Raw genomic sequence first — 16370 nt, 5'->3', positions numbered from 1 at the left:
GCGAGCCTTAGGCCCTCAACCTGGGCCGGGCGGAGGTGGGGGGCTTTGGGTTTCCCTGGGGGGGCTCTGCCCTCAGAATATGAGGGCAAGAGAGATGAAGGCCCGAGTTCCAATACGGAACCTCACCCCATCTGTCTGTGCGGTCGGGCGGGACGTGCCGGCTGCCGTCCCCAGAAGCATGGGGACAAATGGTGAGGAAGGATGGGCCTGGGACGCGGAGCCCCGCAGCCACTGAGTAAGAGAGCCCAGCCCAGACCAGGCACCAGCCAGGTGTCAGCAGCTGCTACCTGGTGGCCAGTGGGCAGCTCTGCGCATTCTGGGCACACCTGGCCTGAGGCCTTGGACCGAGAAGCGTGACGTCACCACGGTACCTATCGCCGGAGCGTCAGGCTTTGAACAAAACAGTGACTGTGCTCCTGGCTGGGAGGGACCTACTTCACTGGGCAGCTCAGGTGGCGAGACAGGGTCCCTAACAGAATGGGGAAATGGCGCCAGGCTAGTCCAGAAGGCTGAGCCACTCTACCTCGTAAACCAAAAGGCGTTGGGTCGCTCTTTACTTGGTGTCGCTTAGCTTTTTTGTCGGGACTGGTAGGAGAGGCTGCAAAAGGAGGAAGAGCAGAGACAGAACGGGAGAGACGGAGTGAGGAGTGTGAGCTGAGCACCGAGGGGGCAGGAGACACACCGAGCTCATGCTGGGGTGAGACACACACGGCGGCAACAGGCTGCTTTCCGTGACTCAAAAAGCAGCTTCTTGGGAACACAGCTCAGCTGGTGGAGGGATCCAGAGGTCAAGGGGGAGGCCCAGGAGAGCAGGAGGATGAGACGGGCGGGTGATGGCCCTGCGTCGGCATCATAGTTTTAGGTAAGCGGCCCCTTGGTTTGTTTTCTGAGCTCCACGTAAAGCATGCCCAGTACGCATGCTCGCCAAACCCAGCAAGGTATAAGGACCAGGATTTGTCCGTCTTTTTGTTTGTTTGTTTGAGGTCAACTTAAAAGTATTTTATAAATTGGGAAAAATAGAAAAAAAAACCTCCAATTTTTTGGACCAATGAAAAGACCTCTAGACAAGACGGGCTTTCAGTATCGGGCAGGCAGTCCTCTAACGACCCGCCTGGAAACTCAGGGCTGGCCTCATGTGCTGTCTGGGTGTATTTCCCCCATATATTCACTGCCCAGGAGCCCAGGCAAGCTTTTAGAGATCTCCATCGGGTGCTCTGAACCCGCCTGTGCACTAGAAATGCCCAGAGGGAAGTGGATGCCTCGCACTCTGGCAGGGGGAGCAATGCCCTCGGGGACCCCACGGGAGAAGGCGGGAAACGGAGGAGCTGGACCAGAAAAGCAAAGGACAGTCCCAGCTCCTGGCAGGCGGGCCTCTGTCAGAAGAGCTCACCTCCACCTCTGCAAAGAAAAGGCCCTGAAAACAGAGCCCTGGCTGCACGAATGACAGGCCCGCCAGCATCAGGGAAAGAGAGCGACTCAGTGGCAGACGCGTGCCTGGTGACCCACGCAAGAGGCAGATGCCCCTCCCGGAACCGTCCACACGGATGAGCACGGCACGGATGGATGACAGACAGCCATGGGCGCGACCCGCCCAGAAGCCCGCCGGCCGGCTGGGGCCGGGCGCCTTTACCTTTCTGACCCTTGAGGGCAGCAAAGCTCTGCAGGGTGAAGCGCTTTCTGGAAAGCGCAGAGCTTTCTGAGGTAGAGCTAGTGACCGCGTCATCTGCGGGGAAGAGAGGGCAGTGCAGAGGGCGCCGGGCGGCCCCGGGGGGCAGGCGGTCATGCCCGGGCCCCCTGCCCAGGCCCCTGTGCTCTGTGCGGGCGGCCGGGCCCCGTGCTCTCCGTGTAGCTTCCCTGTGCCCACCGGGGGCTGTGAGGCCCTGACACGCCCGCCGCGGACCCCCGATGCAGCTCCAGGCACTTCTGGGCTTGGCCCCAACACTCACCTCTGCCCTTCTCGGGGGGCCTCGGCAGTGGCGCGGGGCCCACGTATCCCTCCAGGTTCAGTGGGTCCGTTTTTCTTTCTTCCAACTTTCTGACGTTTTTTGTGTTCCCTTTAGAGGGACTAACGACATCAGACACATGGAAAAAGAGAGAGAAAGTTGTTGCCTGGTTAGCGTTCAAAGGCCTGCTGGGAGGAGGGTGGAGGCCTCCCTGAGCTTCTACCCAGGGCTTCGGGCTGCAGGGCCACGGCCATGGCCACTCATGTCCAGACTCCGGGCGGAGCCGAGTGAGAACAAAACCTACCTCCCTGACTATTAAGTAGGAGGCGGTTTTGTTGTTGTTTTCTTTCCCCTGGGGGGGTCCTTTCTCCTTTAAAGCTATTGTTCTGTGGTTTATTTATTTAGACCATAAATCATTATTAAAGCATCATTATTATTTCAACCATGAATGATTAGACGTGGCTTACATAAGAAACAGTAAACAAGTAAGTGAATGAATAAAATAACAAAGGAGAAATAAGGGCAGAAAAGGTACGATGAGGCCAGTGTGAAACGTGACCCTGCGTCTGTCTGCGAGCCATGGGCCTCGGGCTCAGCTCTGAGCCTCCCGCGCCCCGGGGTCCCTGTCCACCTGGGGCGCTACCATCACTGAAATGCTGGCGCTGGACTGCTCTCTGGAACAGCCGCCCACAGCGCACTGATCGTGATGGGAAATACGGCCCGGATGGAAAACGGTCAGAGATGCTGTGGACGGGCCTTTGGCTGGGGCTGGGGCTAGAGGCACAGGCCTTGACGCTGACCTGCTGGGACTGACCCAGCAGCATGTGACGCCAGGGATGCTCTCCAGAGCGACCCCAGTGACCAGGAGACTCGGTGACGGGGCTGCGGAGACCCAGCGGCACGGGCTGGCTCCCACTGGTGACCCCCCGACGCGTGGCCGGGCCTCACCTGGTGCCGGTGGGCGCAGGCAGGGGCAGGCTGTGGGACTGCTCCAGGGCTCGGTGCTGGCTGGCCTCTGCGGGGACAAGAGCCCAGCATGGCTCAGGAACGCGAATCCAGCACCTTCCCCTCCAGGTGCCACACGCGGTGCCTCAGATGGCTAAGGATCCCGAGGATGCTTTGCGGGAACGTAAACGGGCCCCCGGGGGACAGCCCAGATGATGTACCCTCACCTCTGCACGCCTGCAGCTGGCCCGTCAGCACCTTCCGGATCTCGCTCACCCAGGCGGCCTTGATTTCAGGAGTTGGTGCCTGTGCCCCCAAAGCAGACCAGAAGGTGAGTGCGTGTGTTCCCGAGGGACGCGTGACAGTGTCTCACTCTGCAGGCGCCCGGGACCCTCAGAATCGGGGCTGACGGCACCACGCTCGGGATGCGGGATGGCATCCCCTCGGGCGAGGGTGCGATGGGCAGGCCCCGCGGGCGCCGGTGCACGGACCCCAGGCCAGCACCCTGCACGGTCTCTGACTCTGACTCAGTGGGAGCCCCTGCAACGTGGCCTGCCCCGAGAGTGTGTTTCTCTGGGAAGCGGCCCTGACGTCTCCCTAGCTGACAAGGACGACGGGGGTCTGACATCCCGCAAGTGGACCAGAAGCTGGACCAGCGCGGCCGGGCTGCTGCCCAACCTCCACTCCGCCCGGGGCCCGAGGGCAGTACAGGCGGGCGGCTGGGCCCTGAGGACCCTGGGCTTGTGCAAAGCCGGGGCGCCAGCCGAGCCCCTGGCAGTTCCTGCTGTAGCTCCGTGGGGCCCTCGGCTGGCTGCGCTGGCCTGGGTGTTGTGAGCTGTGAAGAGTGCAGGTCACCGGGGCCTCCACACTGCGGCGGTGCGGCACCCTCCAGGGCCCCCAGGCCCAGACCACCAAGGGCGTCAGAAAGGTCAAGGGCAACCGGCGAGGCACCTCCCAGCGCCGGATCGCTGTCTTGGGCTGGGGTCTCTCCCGGGCTCATGGGCGAACTTACACTCCACCACCTCCCGCCATCACCGGCGAGCGAGGACGACATGCTCCCCACAGGTGCCCGGTCGTGCGCGGCAGCGTGGACGCCTGGCCCAGGCGGGCCGGGCCCTCGCGCCGTCCCGGGACCAGGAGCCTACTTCCTGGCAGGGTACCTGGAGCCCCCCTGCCCCGCAGCGTCCCTGTACCTTGTCCCGGGCTCGGCTTAGTTACTGACGGCCCAGGGCAGCCCCACACAAATGACGGGGCCCTGGCCTCCGGGGAATAGAGCTTTCCGAAGAGTCTAGACAGCAGCTCTCAGCAGAAGACGCTCACGGCGGTCCTTACGGAGCTGGGCAGGCCCCGAGCCTCGCCCGAGCGCGAGGGGCCTACCTGCACGATGTACACCTCCTCTCTGGCGTTGTACCAGATCTCGAATTTCCTCGCGTCCCCTTTCACGTTCTCCGTTATACCGACGGCCGTCATCTGTGAGGGCAGGGCGGGAGGTGGGCGTCCGGGCCAGGGCACCCCCCGCTCCCGAAGGCGGGCGGCGCGGCCCAGCGGGGGCCCCAGGGTCTCCTCGGGGCAGCCTCACTCACGTTCAGGGACTGCTTGAAGCTGTAGGACGGGGCCTTCTCGTAGCCCTCGCCGTTCTCCTCTCGCTTCTTACAGAAGAGCACGGCCTTCTCGTGCAGGAACAGGTGGCGCTGCATGGGCTTGAACCTGGCCAGGTCCTTCACCTTGGCGTGGCCCTTCTTGTGGTCCGTCCAGACGCTGAAGGAGCCCTGCATCAGCAGCTTCCCCAAGTCGCTCAGGTTCCCCTGAAGGCGGTGGCATGGGGTGCAGTTAGCGCCCAGAGCGGGTGCGGCCGAGGAGCCCGTCTGGGAGGCCGGGGTGTACCCCGCAGGGTCCAACGGCCCGACCCCCGGGAGAGGCAAGTCTGCGGTGTGTTGGAAAGGTCGGGGGTCGCAGGGGATGAACGGGGGAGCTCAGGGGTGTCTAGGGCAGTGGGCTGCTCTGTGCGACGCTACTGTGCAGGACACAGGTCATCGGTTTGTCCAAACCCCCAGAGTGACCCTGCCGTGGGCCGTGGACTGTGGGTGACACGCCAGTGGAGGCCGTCGGCTGTGACAAACGCCCGACGCCACGGGGTGGCCAGACGGGGGTGTCTGGGTGGGAACCCCCTGCGCGTCCCCCTCAGTTTTGCTGTGAACCCGCTACTGCTCCAGAAAGAAAGTCTATTAATAAAAAACAGAGGCGAGTGCTGAGCGGGTTTACGGAGAGGACAGGAACCGTGCGTGCGCGGCCTGGCGCCGGTGCCGATGGGCAGGAGGCGGGGTCTCAGGTCGCGCCCACACGCCGCGTCACCCTCACCGAGAACAAGACGGGTTCAGGGAAAGACCGGGAGGGAGGGAAGTGTTTTTGGGGAGAAGCGCCCTGGCTTCCGCACAGGCTGGTGAGCTGCGTGCAGGGCGGCCGCGGCCCAGCCAGAACCAGTTTGACGGCGTTCTGGGTGGTGCGCATGTAGGGCCCACGCTGGCAAGGGGACGGCCTAAGGCCCCACCCCCGGCTCGCGGGCTCCCCCTGCAGGACAGGGTCGGGGGCCTCACCTCATAGCCCGTGATGGCAATCAGGTGCATGGAGTCGTTCACCGCCTTGAGGATGCCCAGGATGGAGCTCAGGGCCTCCTGCAGGTCCTCCGCCCCCTCGCAGCTCCTGCTGTATTTCAGCATCTCCTGGGGGAGGTTCCACGCCCGTCTGGACACTGAGCCCCGCCACTCCGCCGAGAGTGGCTGGGATGCCCGTGCTCTGACCCACAGGTGCAGGCCCTGGGCAGCCCCGGGCACCGACCTTTGGGACACGTGTGTGGCTCCCTGTGCAGTCGTCGCCGGTGGGGACAACACCCCACACGCACTCAGACACTCACGCCCTCCCCCCGTCGGGGGGCCTGCCCGAGCCGCTGGCCCCGGAACGCCTCAGGAAGCCACCTTCCCGGCCACTGCGGGCCTACACCCCAGCCCTCGCAGCTGCAGAGCGGGCTTGTCCCTGAGCTGGGCAAGGGTGGGCCCCTCACAGCGCCTGGCCTGGGAGAGCCCCCAGCCCCGCCCCCACGGCAGCTCCCGTCTCCCCGCCTCTAAGCCATTACTCCTGTCCAGATCTGACCCCCGAACGAACATCTGTTACAGCTCTTCACACCCATTCTCAGGCCTCACGGATCTGCTCTGCTGGGCCCCCAAGACAGCAGGACACAGGCAGCCTCGCATGTGCCCTGTGGGGCAGGGTCTGCCCGCCTGTTGGCCTCTGTGTCCCTGACCCCCGGCAATGGGCAGCGCACAACAGGCTCTCCACAAAGGCGTGTGAAGAGCCAGGGCCTCGCAGAGTCGGGAGGAAGGTGCCCAGAGACCACGGGGTTCAGGGACGGGCCGGGGCGGCCGCCACTAAATGGTGTGCGGGTTGGGGGGGCAGGCGGGGAGGGGGCTCCGGGGGACGCCCGGCCTCTCACCTTGAGCAGCAGCTGGTACTTGGTGATCCTCTGGACTGGCTTCAGCAGGTAGGAGTCGAGGCTCAGCTTGTGGTCCAGCTTCTTCTGGCATTCCTGCAAGCACCAGAGCCTCTGCTTTAGACGGCTGCCACTCTTCCTTGTCTGAGAGTCAACCAGCAAAGGAACGTCCCCGCTCAAGAGAGCCAGGAGACACACCTGGAAGAACGGGCAGTCGGAGCACTGTCTCCACAGGCTCTCGGAGCGTGGCTTGTTCTGGCAGTACTTCTCGTAGACCTGGAACTGCTCCATCTGCAGCGGGACAGGGGCCGAGTCGCAGGGCACCTCTGCGCTCACGGGGACCTCAGCACCCGGAGGCGGGCTGACCCCGCCGCTGAGTCATGCCCCTCTGCGCAAGGACGCACGGCACCTCCGGGACCAGCCTGACCTCCCCCTGAATCCGGGTCACCCCTCCATCTCAGACGCCACGGCTGTCATTGGCAGGCAGCCAGGTAACAGCCCCCCAGAAGTTCAGTTCTCAGGGCTGCCCTAGTCCGGGTCCTTCTTTTATAAAAGATTAGGTCCATACGGCTGGCTTTAGCCTCAGAGATAACAGACGAAAAGAAATGCAGGACCAGCACTGACTCTGTAAAGACAGACTCGCCAGGCCTCAGCTACACACGGTGCTCACACTTGCGTGCGCATCAGCACGGCCAGCGGGCTGGATAAAACAGTGGCTGCCGCCTCCACCCGAGTTCCAGGTTCCACAGGTCAGGGGCGGCCTGAGAACCTGCACGGCTCATGGGTCCCCAGGAGGTGCTGATGCTGCCGACAACCCCCGAGCCACGGCGCGATGCTCCCCCACCCCCGATTCTCACAGAGCACAGGGAGGCGTTCCCCAGGGCCAGGCCGAGCGGGGCACAAACGTGGCCCCTTCTTTCCTCCCTCTGCCCCTCGATGCCAATTCCTGACAAGGAGCCTCGGCCTCTGGCTTATGTTGTGAAGGCGACCTTTTCACTACTGGGAGGAAGGAAGTGCGTCCCCTGCTGCTGAGTCAGCAGTTCACCGGGATCCATACAGCAGGGTCGGGGGAAACAGCATCCCGCGTCCCCTCCCGCTCCCAGAGCCTCGCCACAAACCCCCACGCTAGCGATCGTCCCACCGGAAGGAGAGCGCGTCTACAACTTCAGAGCACGAGTGACCGTCCAGGGTCAGCTGGTGAGCGAGGGAGTCCTGATCGGCAAGACCAGCACGAAACTGACCCCAGCAAGAAGGAGCGTCAGCTACCTCTACACCTGCGATCCAAACTCAGACGCTGCATAATTATGGCATCTCTCAAAGTTGATGTTTTATAGTCTCTCTTTTTTTAGACTAGTACTTGGCTTAGACAAAATTGTATTCTTCTGGCCCTACCGAAAAGCATCTCAGCCAAACTGGAAACATTTGTACTTGTGATTTCGGTTGGCTAGATGGGGACTGTGACAGAATTTAAAGCCATTATGACCGCAAAGAGTAACTGTAAGAATTAAGGCGTGGCGAAGCATGCATTTGAGAAACACATACCCTTTCTAGAAAACACCTTCCAACCAGCTCTGGGCAGTCTATGTAGTTCTCCAGCTCCCTCAGGAATATTCTAGACAAAGAAAGTTTGCAACAGGTCACATGAACAACAACCAGCACAAGACAGCGTCCGTCACAAACCCTCAGACGTTGTTTTCTGGACGGCACTCGTCTTGACTCTGGACGTCACTCATCCTGACTCTGACAGCACTCATCCTGACTCTGGACGGCCCCGGAGACTGTGGGAGCAAGGACGCGCCCCCTGATTTTGGGGCCTGAAGCCATGCCTGTCCCTCCTGGGGTCCTGACTGCACCAGACTCTCAGGTCCATGCAGCCGTGGCCCCATGGGGATGCTTTGTTTCTGGTGTTGCGTTCACACAGAAGTTGGGAGATGCTCCATCAGCACAAACATGGATGAAGGGTCCACGGCAGCAGACGGGAGCATCTTGAGGCCCTCGCGGCCCGTGTGCTCCGTGGGTTTTCCACAGACGTAAGGGATCTTGGCTCCGCCCCTGGGACCCTCCTCCACGAAGCGCTGCCCCTGAGCCTGCGGGCTGAGTTGTCCTCTCGGTTCCTGACTCGCATCTGCCCACTGGGTAAATCCCTCCAGGGCCCCAGCACCGAGGATGGGCCGAGACCCTAGGCCAGGGCCGAGGATGCTGAGGGACCAGGGGGATCAGGCCACCTGCTCACTCTAATCCCCAAGGGAAGGCTCTGGCTGCGGCTCAGGTGCAACCTGCCACCTCCTTTATAAGCGGCAGGTGACAGAGGCTGAGGACAGGGGGCAGAAGCGAGTGGCCAGACAGAAGCCCCCGCGTCTCCTGGAACCCAGCGGAGGGGAGGGCCGGGCAGCACGGGAGGGGCTCGCGCACAGCGGCCTTTCCTCGGGACCACAGGCTCGTGCTGCCCCCCGCGGATCTTCCCCGAGAGCCCCCGAGACTGCTGAGGGTGCGCGGGCCCGGAAGGACCATGCGCACTTTCCCCACAGCCACAGAGAGGCCACGGGCGCTCCCACGAGGGGAGGGCGGGCAGGAAGGAGCTTGTGGCGCTGCCGCCCTTTCGAGACGGGCTGGGCAAGGGGCCTCGCCAAGGGGTGTGGCTTCGGTGCCACCCAAAAGGGCCGAGTGTGCACACCTGGGGGGCCAGCTCCCGCTTCCTCCCTTTGTGGGCGGCCCCTTGTAACTCACCGCCGCCCAGGGAGCTACCCTGGGCACACCCTACCGAACCCGCTGCCCGTCCGCTTATCCCTCGAGAGGGAGGGAGGAATCTTCTCGCCCAGCAAAGCATAACCTGAGGCCTGTGGGCGACCCGAGGGAGGGCCTAACCTGTTATGAAAGTGGTAAATTTCTTCCATGTTTCCAAACAGAACATCCTTCTTGTTTTGAAGTCCCGTTGAGATGAGATGTGTCATTAAAGGGTTGTCCATCTCAGCAGCATAGCCCTGAGGAGGGGGGAGTGGTCAGCGGGGGAGCCCGGGCCCATCAGCCCCGCATAAGCCTGGTCTCCACGTGGCCGCCAAGCGGGGAAGTGACGCTATCTCAGGCTTTAGAAATCGAATCCACCTCAAATTCATTCCCTGACCATCTAAGGTGATTCTCCGAACCAGCATCAGAAATACGAGTGAATTAGAAGCAGCACCAGTTATTTTTTTGGGAGGGTGGTTCCATCCTACTCCATTTTAACCTTTTTAAATTCAGGTACACCTTCCACGAAGAGGACAAATCCTGTGTGTGCGTCTTGATGAGTTATCTCTGTGCCCGCGCCCCTGTGACCACTGCCCACGCCCCACGATAGAACAGTCCTGCACCCAGAAGCCCTTCTGCTGCCCCCCGGCAACAGCCCCACACCCAGGGAGGGTCAGGCACAGCTGCCCTCTCTTGCCACAAACACGGCCCAGTGCAAGTGCACCTGCAGCCAGCGCCCCTGTCCCGTGGATGGACAGGTGAGTGGCTTCTAGCCCTGGGCTGTCTCGGCAGAGCTGTGTCGTGGCCACGAGACCACACGGCGTGGCGGCGCCGGCGCCCTCACCTCCAGAATGCACAGCAGCTCCTCCACGTAGACCCGCTCTGTGTCCAGAAGCTCGTTCATCACGTGCCTGTGGATGGGTGCCGGCTTTCATGCAGGAGCAGCTTCCCAACCGTCTCCCGAGGAGCCCCGGCTCCAAGTGCCCCGCAGGTGCCCTGCCCCTCCCCTCACCAGGAGAAGCCCCTCCCAGAGGCCCCGCCAGCCACCCGCATGCAGGGGTTCTGCAGCGACCCTCTGGGGAACATCTATGTGCCGTCAGGTTAGGGGCTCCCAGGAGGGCCTGGCTTGCAAACCGGCCGGTCAGACCTCGCCTTACGGACCAGGATCACCTTCTAACTGCCTATGACCAAGCTTCCTGTTTTCATACACAGAAAACGGAGCCAAGGGTGGGGATCGTGGAGCAGACAGCAGCCAGCACATCAGCTGGCCCCAGTGCCGTTCAAAGTGCCCGTGCTCCGCACAGGTGGTACGGGTCGCGGGAGAGGAAGGCTCGGGTTCCCTCTCCACCGCGGGCGGGAGGGCAGCGTGAGCTTGGCAGAGAGGATGTCCCCGTGGGAGGCTGGGCAGTGTGGGGTCTGAGCAGGGTTTCAGAGTGGGCGCAGGAGGGTGCCACGTGCAGGCTGCCTTCGTGGAGCTACGGGCGATCCAGCTCGGCTGGCAGGCAGGGGCCCTGTGGGAGAGCGACCGCCAGCCTGGGAAGCACGTGGGCAGTGCCTTCCTGCCTAGTCCAGAGTTCGGAGCCCAGCAGTGCGTCCATGCAGGGACAGACACTGTCCCAGCATCTGGGTGGCGCTGGAGCATGTGGGGTGCCCAGGGCGGGTATGGGGCGAGCAGAGCCTCCACAGGGTTGCGGTGGGGAGAGACCGAGAAAGAGAAGTGGTTCCCGGCACCAACACGCAGAGCAGAGGGTCGGAGAGGCTGGTGGGCGGCAGGAGGGGCCCGTCCCGAGGAGACGGGGTGGGGGGGGGTCTGAGGCTGGCCCTGTGAGAGTGGCCTGGGGCCGCACCCACTAGCCGTGTGCCCTGGGCTCAGCGAGGCACAACACGGGCTGTTCTGGGTCCCACCGCCTCTGGCTCCTTTACGTACAGACCCTCCCCAGGGGCTAAGATCCAGTGGGTCCTCAGACCTGCTGGGGGGAAAGGCAGGCCACCCACCTCCGCAGGACGGCCAGGCTCTCCTCGTCCCCGGTGGAGCGGCCGCGGCCCTGCCGGCCCTCACTCGCTTCACTCTGGGGAGAAAGGAGCGGCCCACATCGCGCTTTCAGAAACCAGAAGGTGCAGCGTGACGCCGGGCTTCCAGACCCAACCTCCTGTCGGTCGGGGGCGGGCCTGAGGCCCCGCAGGCAGGATGGGGAGGGCCAGGAGGGGAGGGATGGGGCGGGGAGCGGAGGACGCCCCCGGGGTGCGCCGGCCTGTGTGCACGGAGGAGCAGCGGGGCGGCCGGCGGGGGGGCCGGGGGCAGTGAGGGGACCGGGCGGCGGGGACGCGCACTCACCCTGGCCCTCCTGTAGGGCCCCCTCCGGAGCACGCTGCCCTCAGAACTGTGGTTCTCGGAACCTCTCCGGATGCCTGGGTTGGAAAGAAGTGGAGAGGAGTGGGACCTCGCACCTTACTGCCCAGAGATGAAAAGCTCATCCCGGACCATTGGTGTGTTTTTGTGTGTTTTTTTAACTTTTGGAGGAAAAGCAGCGAGCAGCCCAGAGCAGGGTGAGGAAAGCACAGTAAGGTACAGAGCAAGGCAACGGGGCTCTGGGCGCGTGGGGCGCCCACCGTCCACCAATTCCCAGAGCGGCCCGGCTCCCAGGTGACGGGGGAGAACTCGGCGCCTGGAGGCCTCCGAATGGGCCCTGCGCACTGGGCTCAGGGGCGCTCAGCACCGACGGCCGCCACCAGCCACAGCTGTAGAAAGCAGCGGGAGCCGTGCTGGCAGCTGGGGCAGCGTGTCTGCGGACAGGAGGTGATAGGAGGGGCCTCAGGAAAGGCCGCGGGTCCAGCTGTGCCTTCCAGAAGCACTACACTGGGGGACCCAGGAGGCTTCAGGGTGGAGGGCCGAGCTGCGCGAGGGCAGGACCATCCCGGCTACGGCGCCAAGGAGAGATGGGCGGGATGAGCCCGGGAAAGGCCCTGACAGGCAGGTGGTCCCCGTCCAGCGGCACGGATGCGAGGAAAGGAATGAGCGGCTGAGGGCCGATGACACTTTATTTACGTAGTGGGCTGGATGGAAGGAGGGCCTTCCCCAGGGTGAGGGGCGACTGCTCGTACCCGGGGAGGGGCAGGGCGACTTCGTGGGCGCCTCTGGCCGGGGGGCCACCGGCTGCACGGGCCGCATCTGCTTGGCTGCCAGCTTCTTGAGGCTCGCCTGTCTCCGGTGAAACATCTCCTCCACGCTCTCCTGCTTCCGGAAGACCTTCTGCACGTGCTCCTGCAGGGAAGGGGGTGACGGGCTCACTAGCAGGACACCTCCCGAGAGCTGCCGTGACACACGTGGCCCCCGCTCTGCCCTTGGCAGATGGGGGCACCGAGGGAGGAGGGGACCTGGGCCTGGAGCCCGGTGGGCGGCCGGCGGGGGCGCTGCGGACAGCTGGCCGGAGTGAGGAGTCCGATTTCAGCGCACTGTCGTGGGAGTGCCCGGCCACGGCACCGAGCAAGGGCCCTCCCCGCAGGCAGGGACCCCGTGGGGGGCGTGGGGGGCCCGGGAGCAACGTCCGGCTGGAAGGGCACCCTCTGCGCTCCGCCTCCCGATCGCCCGGCGTCTCTGGGAGTCATCAGAGTAACGCCTCGCGGAACAGGTGAAAAGCCGTCTCCTCACCAGCAGGTCTCGGGTGAGGATGGGCTCGTAGTCCTGGTAGATTTTACTGAGCTCCTGGATCTTATTTTCCGCACCCGTCTCCAAAAACTTCTCGATTTCCTGGAGGGCCGCCTCGGCGCCGTCCTGGGACTGGCACTTGTCCACCGGCTGTGAGGCCAGCAGGTAGATGCCCTCGTCGCACCACTTCATGGACTGGAGGGAGAGAAGGCACCTTGGAAACTGTCCTGGCGTCTCACGTGGCCCGCTGACCGCTGTGCTTTGGGACCACCTGCAGGACGTAGCGTCCCTGTCCTGCCCCTACGTCCAGAGGGCTCCCCTGGGGGACGCAGGCCTGAAACCAAGCGAATCACCCAGGACGGGACGCATCCACACTGAGGACCAAGTGCAGGGAACTGGCTGGACAGTCAACCTCTGGGTTTCTTCAAGAAACGGCCAGTTGTGGCAGGCAAGTCCTATAAACGGTCCCCTGTGTCAGGACAGGACCTTCTGGGCCACAGGAAAGGGCCATTTTTCACCGGTGCCTGGGGCCCGGACCACGGCAGGAGCGTCCCCGCGGGACAGTGGGGCCCGGGGTGTGTGGGCCGGGCCGGGGGGCGTACCGCCTCGAGGAGGCTGTGCAGGTCCAGCGCCCTGCCCAGCAGCCCTCTCCTCCGGCCGACGTCAGCTGCAAACTGGTCACACAGCTGGCGGAGCTCGTGGCACTTGGGGCGGATGGAGTCCACAGCGTAGTGTGTCAGCTCCATGAGCCGCTCACCTTCCAGGGCCAGGGTGCGGGCCCGTTGCGTCACCGCCTGTGGAGCCGCCAGAGACCGGCTCAGCCTGGTTCTTGGGGCAAAGGGGCGCCATTTCCTGCCAGGGGTCGGCAGGGGTGGGCGTGGGGGTCAGTGGGGTGGGACGGGGGTCAGTGAGGGTCAGACGGGGGTCAGCGGGGGTGGGACGGGGGTCAGCGGGGGTGGGACGGGGGTCAGCGAGGGTGGGATGGGGGTCAGCGGGGGTGGGACGGGGGTCAGTGGGGTGGGACGGGGGTCAGCGAGGGTGGGACGGGGGTCAGCGAGGGTGGGACAGGGTTCAGCAAGGGTGGGACGGGGGTCAGTGAGGTGGGACGGGGGTCAGTGGGGTGGGACGGGGGTCAGCGGGGGTGAGTGGGCCAGGCAGCCGCCCCTCCCCCTGCCCGTGGGGCTCAGGGCAGGGAGGGGGGCTTCTGCGGGGACGGGGACGCTGAGCACAGTGTCCCCAGGCCGCCCTGCCCCTGCCGCCTGCGTCCCTTCTTACACTGGACTTCTCCTCAAAGCTGGCCAGGTCCTTCAGGAGGTGCTCCACGTGCGCCAGGCTGTTCCCCACGTCGGTGAAGGTCGTGATCTTCTGGGTCAACACGTCCAAGGCGGCTTTGACCTGCGATGGAATGGGGGTGAGAGACCAGGCGGGGAGAGCCGTGAGAAGAGCCACGGCTGAGAAGAAGGAGGCGGGGGGTGCCGCAGAAACGGGGCGCGCAGGGAGGGGAGGGGGGCCCGGACCCCCTCTCAGAAGCAGGGCTAGAGGGAAACTTCCTCGATTTGAGAAAGAGCATCTACAGCGATCCTACTGCCGACGTTACAGGTGTAACGTTGGAGAAAAACACCTTCCCCGGGAGACGGGGAGCAAGGCAGGGACGCCCACTCTCACCACCGTTATCCGAGCGGTGGAGGCTCTCTCTGGGGCAACAGGGCAAACAATTTAAAAATGTAAACACATAAAGACATACAGATCGAAAAGGAAGAAATCAAGCTATTTCTGTTTGCACATGACCTGATCGTCTATGTGGAGAAACCCCGAAACCCTACCAAACGACTCCCAGATTGAGCTTAGCAAGGTTTCAGGAGACAAGATGAATCCACAAAACCCCAGCTGTACTTCTATAGATAGCAATGAGCACGTGGACACCGAAATTAAAAATACAACACCCTCTACAGCTGCTTAAGAAACGGAGTATGTACACTTAAATCAAACAAAACACGTACTGAACTCGTGCCAACCACACAGCACTGGTGAAAGAAATCTAAGAAAATCTAAATAAATGGACCGACGTACGTGTTCTCTGAGGGGAGGACGTGGCACAGTAAAGGTGCTGATTCTCCCCAAATTGAGGTACAGGCTCAACACAATTCCTGACGAAGCCCCAGCAGGACTTTCTCGTAGGCACAGACAAGATCATTTTAAATTTACACGGAAAGGCCAAGGAACCAGATCGGCTAAAACGACTGGGATGGAGAAGGGTGAAGGGGGCGGGACAGAGCTTCCACGACCTTCGTCTGCGACGGTTCACTCATTGCTCACGTAGTCCGAGCCAATCCCGCGGCTCCGCGTGGCTCCGCGTGGCTGACGAGCCGGTTCTCGCCGAGCACTGTCAGCGGCCTCCTGCAGCCGCAGTGCCGGGCGCCCACCTGCAGGCTCCCCGAGCCCCGGCCTCTCACCTCTCGGAAGTCCTGCTCGAAATGCCGGAGCTGCAGGCACTGCTCCAGTTTCTGCTGATGTTTTGCCCAAAACTCATCAAAGGCGGCCTCGGTTTCATTCAGCTGGGCCAGGAGCCTGCGAGAGGGGACGGCAGCCGTGCGGGGCCCCTGCAGCGCCAAGCAGGCGGGGCGCTTGGTCTGCCCTCCACACGGGAGGGGGCGCGTCGGAGGGCTCAGGCGGCCGCGGTCTGTTTCCCCCCGGGGCCCTGCCCTTGCCCTCGACGCCCTGGGTCTCTCGGAGCCTGGGGCGGGTGGTTGTGCTGAGTGTGTTGTTTTAAAAGGTGGAGATGTGGCCGTTTGGGCCTATCATTTACAACCTCAGCTCAGGGGACGAGGAAGCGGTGAGCTGCCTCTGTGCCTGCAGGTCACGCGCTGCTGCCCTGACCCCGCCGGTCCCGGCCTCACCTCTGCACGGTGCTCTGACTGTCCAGCTGGTCCTGGTTCGGGTTCTGCTCCGGGCCCTGGGCCAGCGGCTCCCGGATGCTCTCCAGGACGCTCCGCCCCTCGTCCAGCGCCAGCCTCATGTCCTCCTGTGGGACGAGCGCGCCGCCCATCACCCCAGGCCGCCAGGCCCTGGACTTGGCCCCCGGTGGTGGGCTCCGTGGCGCCCGGCCCCACAGGGGAGTGTGAAGGTGACGACAATAAGGTGGGCACACGGTGGCCCTCTGCTGACCGCTCAGCAGCGCTGGGGAGGCGCTCCCACCGTGACTGGGGCAGGGCTAGGGTTACGGGTCTCCCAGGCAGTGGGACAGGACAGGGTAACAGGAAACCAGACCCCCGCGTGTCTGCTCCCGCGGCCCGCCGCCGGGGGCTAAACGGGGTGAGGGCTCTCTTGGTGGGGTAGGGGGGCAGCCCCCGAGCACCCGCAGCGGGTCACGGCCTCCACTAACTCAAAGCCCTAATCGCGTGGCTGCCTTGGGGGCACAGCCCCGATCGCTTTTACCAGGAAGCCAGTTGTGTGCCGTGACCCCTTGGTTGGGCTCAGCCGTCCGAGTCCGCCCCCCTCTCCCGGGGGCACCGGGGATGCTGCCTTGTTGCCCTGATCAGCAGGGCCCGGCAGCAGGACGGCAGGGCCCAACCAGAGACGCTGCTCGGAAGGGAGGTTCAGCTTCCCTGCAGGGCACCCAGCTCGGGAG

The 16370-nt window shown here is 63.7% G+C and overlaps 1 protein-coding gene across 13 annotated transcripts in view; it reads right to left on the bottom strand.

Annotated features, from left to right (window-relative positions):
• Window positions 1-16370, bottom strand: part of MCF2L (MCF.2 cell line derived transforming sequence like) — a gene marked incomplete at its 5' end in the record, with an annotated part of 121080 nt that overhangs the window by 5783 nt on the left and 98927 nt on the right. For 10 of the 13 annotated variants that reach the window (XR_014291754.1, XR_014291755.1, XM_082602416.1 and 7 more), the window contains 21 exons: window positions 524-598; window positions 1631-1723; window positions 1947-2065; window positions 2892-2958; window positions 3116-3194; window positions 4266-4358; window positions 4472-4693; window positions 5483-5608; window positions 6376-6468; window positions 6571-6663; window positions 7915-7984; window positions 9238-9353; window positions 9941-10007; window positions 11092-11165; window positions 11432-11505; window positions 12199-12358; window positions 12746-12937; window positions 13345-13536; window positions 14018-14137; window positions 15196-15310; window positions 15640-15764. Coding sequence is in view for 11 of the 13 variants with exons in the window: in XM_082602416.1 (XP_082458542.1) it covers window positions 524-598; window positions 1631-1723; window positions 1947-2065; window positions 2892-2958; window positions 3116-3194; window positions 4266-4358; window positions 4472-4693; window positions 5483-5608; window positions 6376-6468; window positions 6571-6663; window positions 7915-7984; window positions 9238-9353; window positions 9941-10007; window positions 11092-11165; window positions 11432-11505; window positions 12199-12358; window positions 12746-12937; window positions 13345-13536; window positions 14018-14137; window positions 15196-15310; window positions 15640-15764 (2365 nt within the window). The remainder of the gene's footprint in view (window positions 1-523; window positions 599-1630; window positions 1724-1946; window positions 2066-2891; window positions 2959-3115; window positions 3195-4265; window positions 4359-4471; window positions 4694-5482; window positions 5609-6375; window positions 6469-6570; window positions 6664-7914; window positions 7985-9237; window positions 9354-9940; window positions 10008-11091; window positions 11166-11431; window positions 11506-12198; window positions 12359-12745; window positions 12938-13344; window positions 13537-14017; window positions 14138-15195; window positions 15311-15639; window positions 15765-16370) is intronic. The other 3 variants (XM_082602411.1, XM_082602410.1, XM_082602414.1) reach the window with 1 other exon arrangement.

The sequence above is a fragment of the Mesoplodon mirus genome (genome assembly GCF_964341445.2).
Source record: "Mesoplodon mirus genome assembly, chromosome: 17".
NCBI classification, from domain to species: Eukaryota; Metazoa; Chordata; class Mammalia; order Artiodactyla; family Ziphiidae; genus Mesoplodon; species Mesoplodon mirus.
This window is presented reverse-complemented; position numbering and strand designations above follow the sequence as displayed.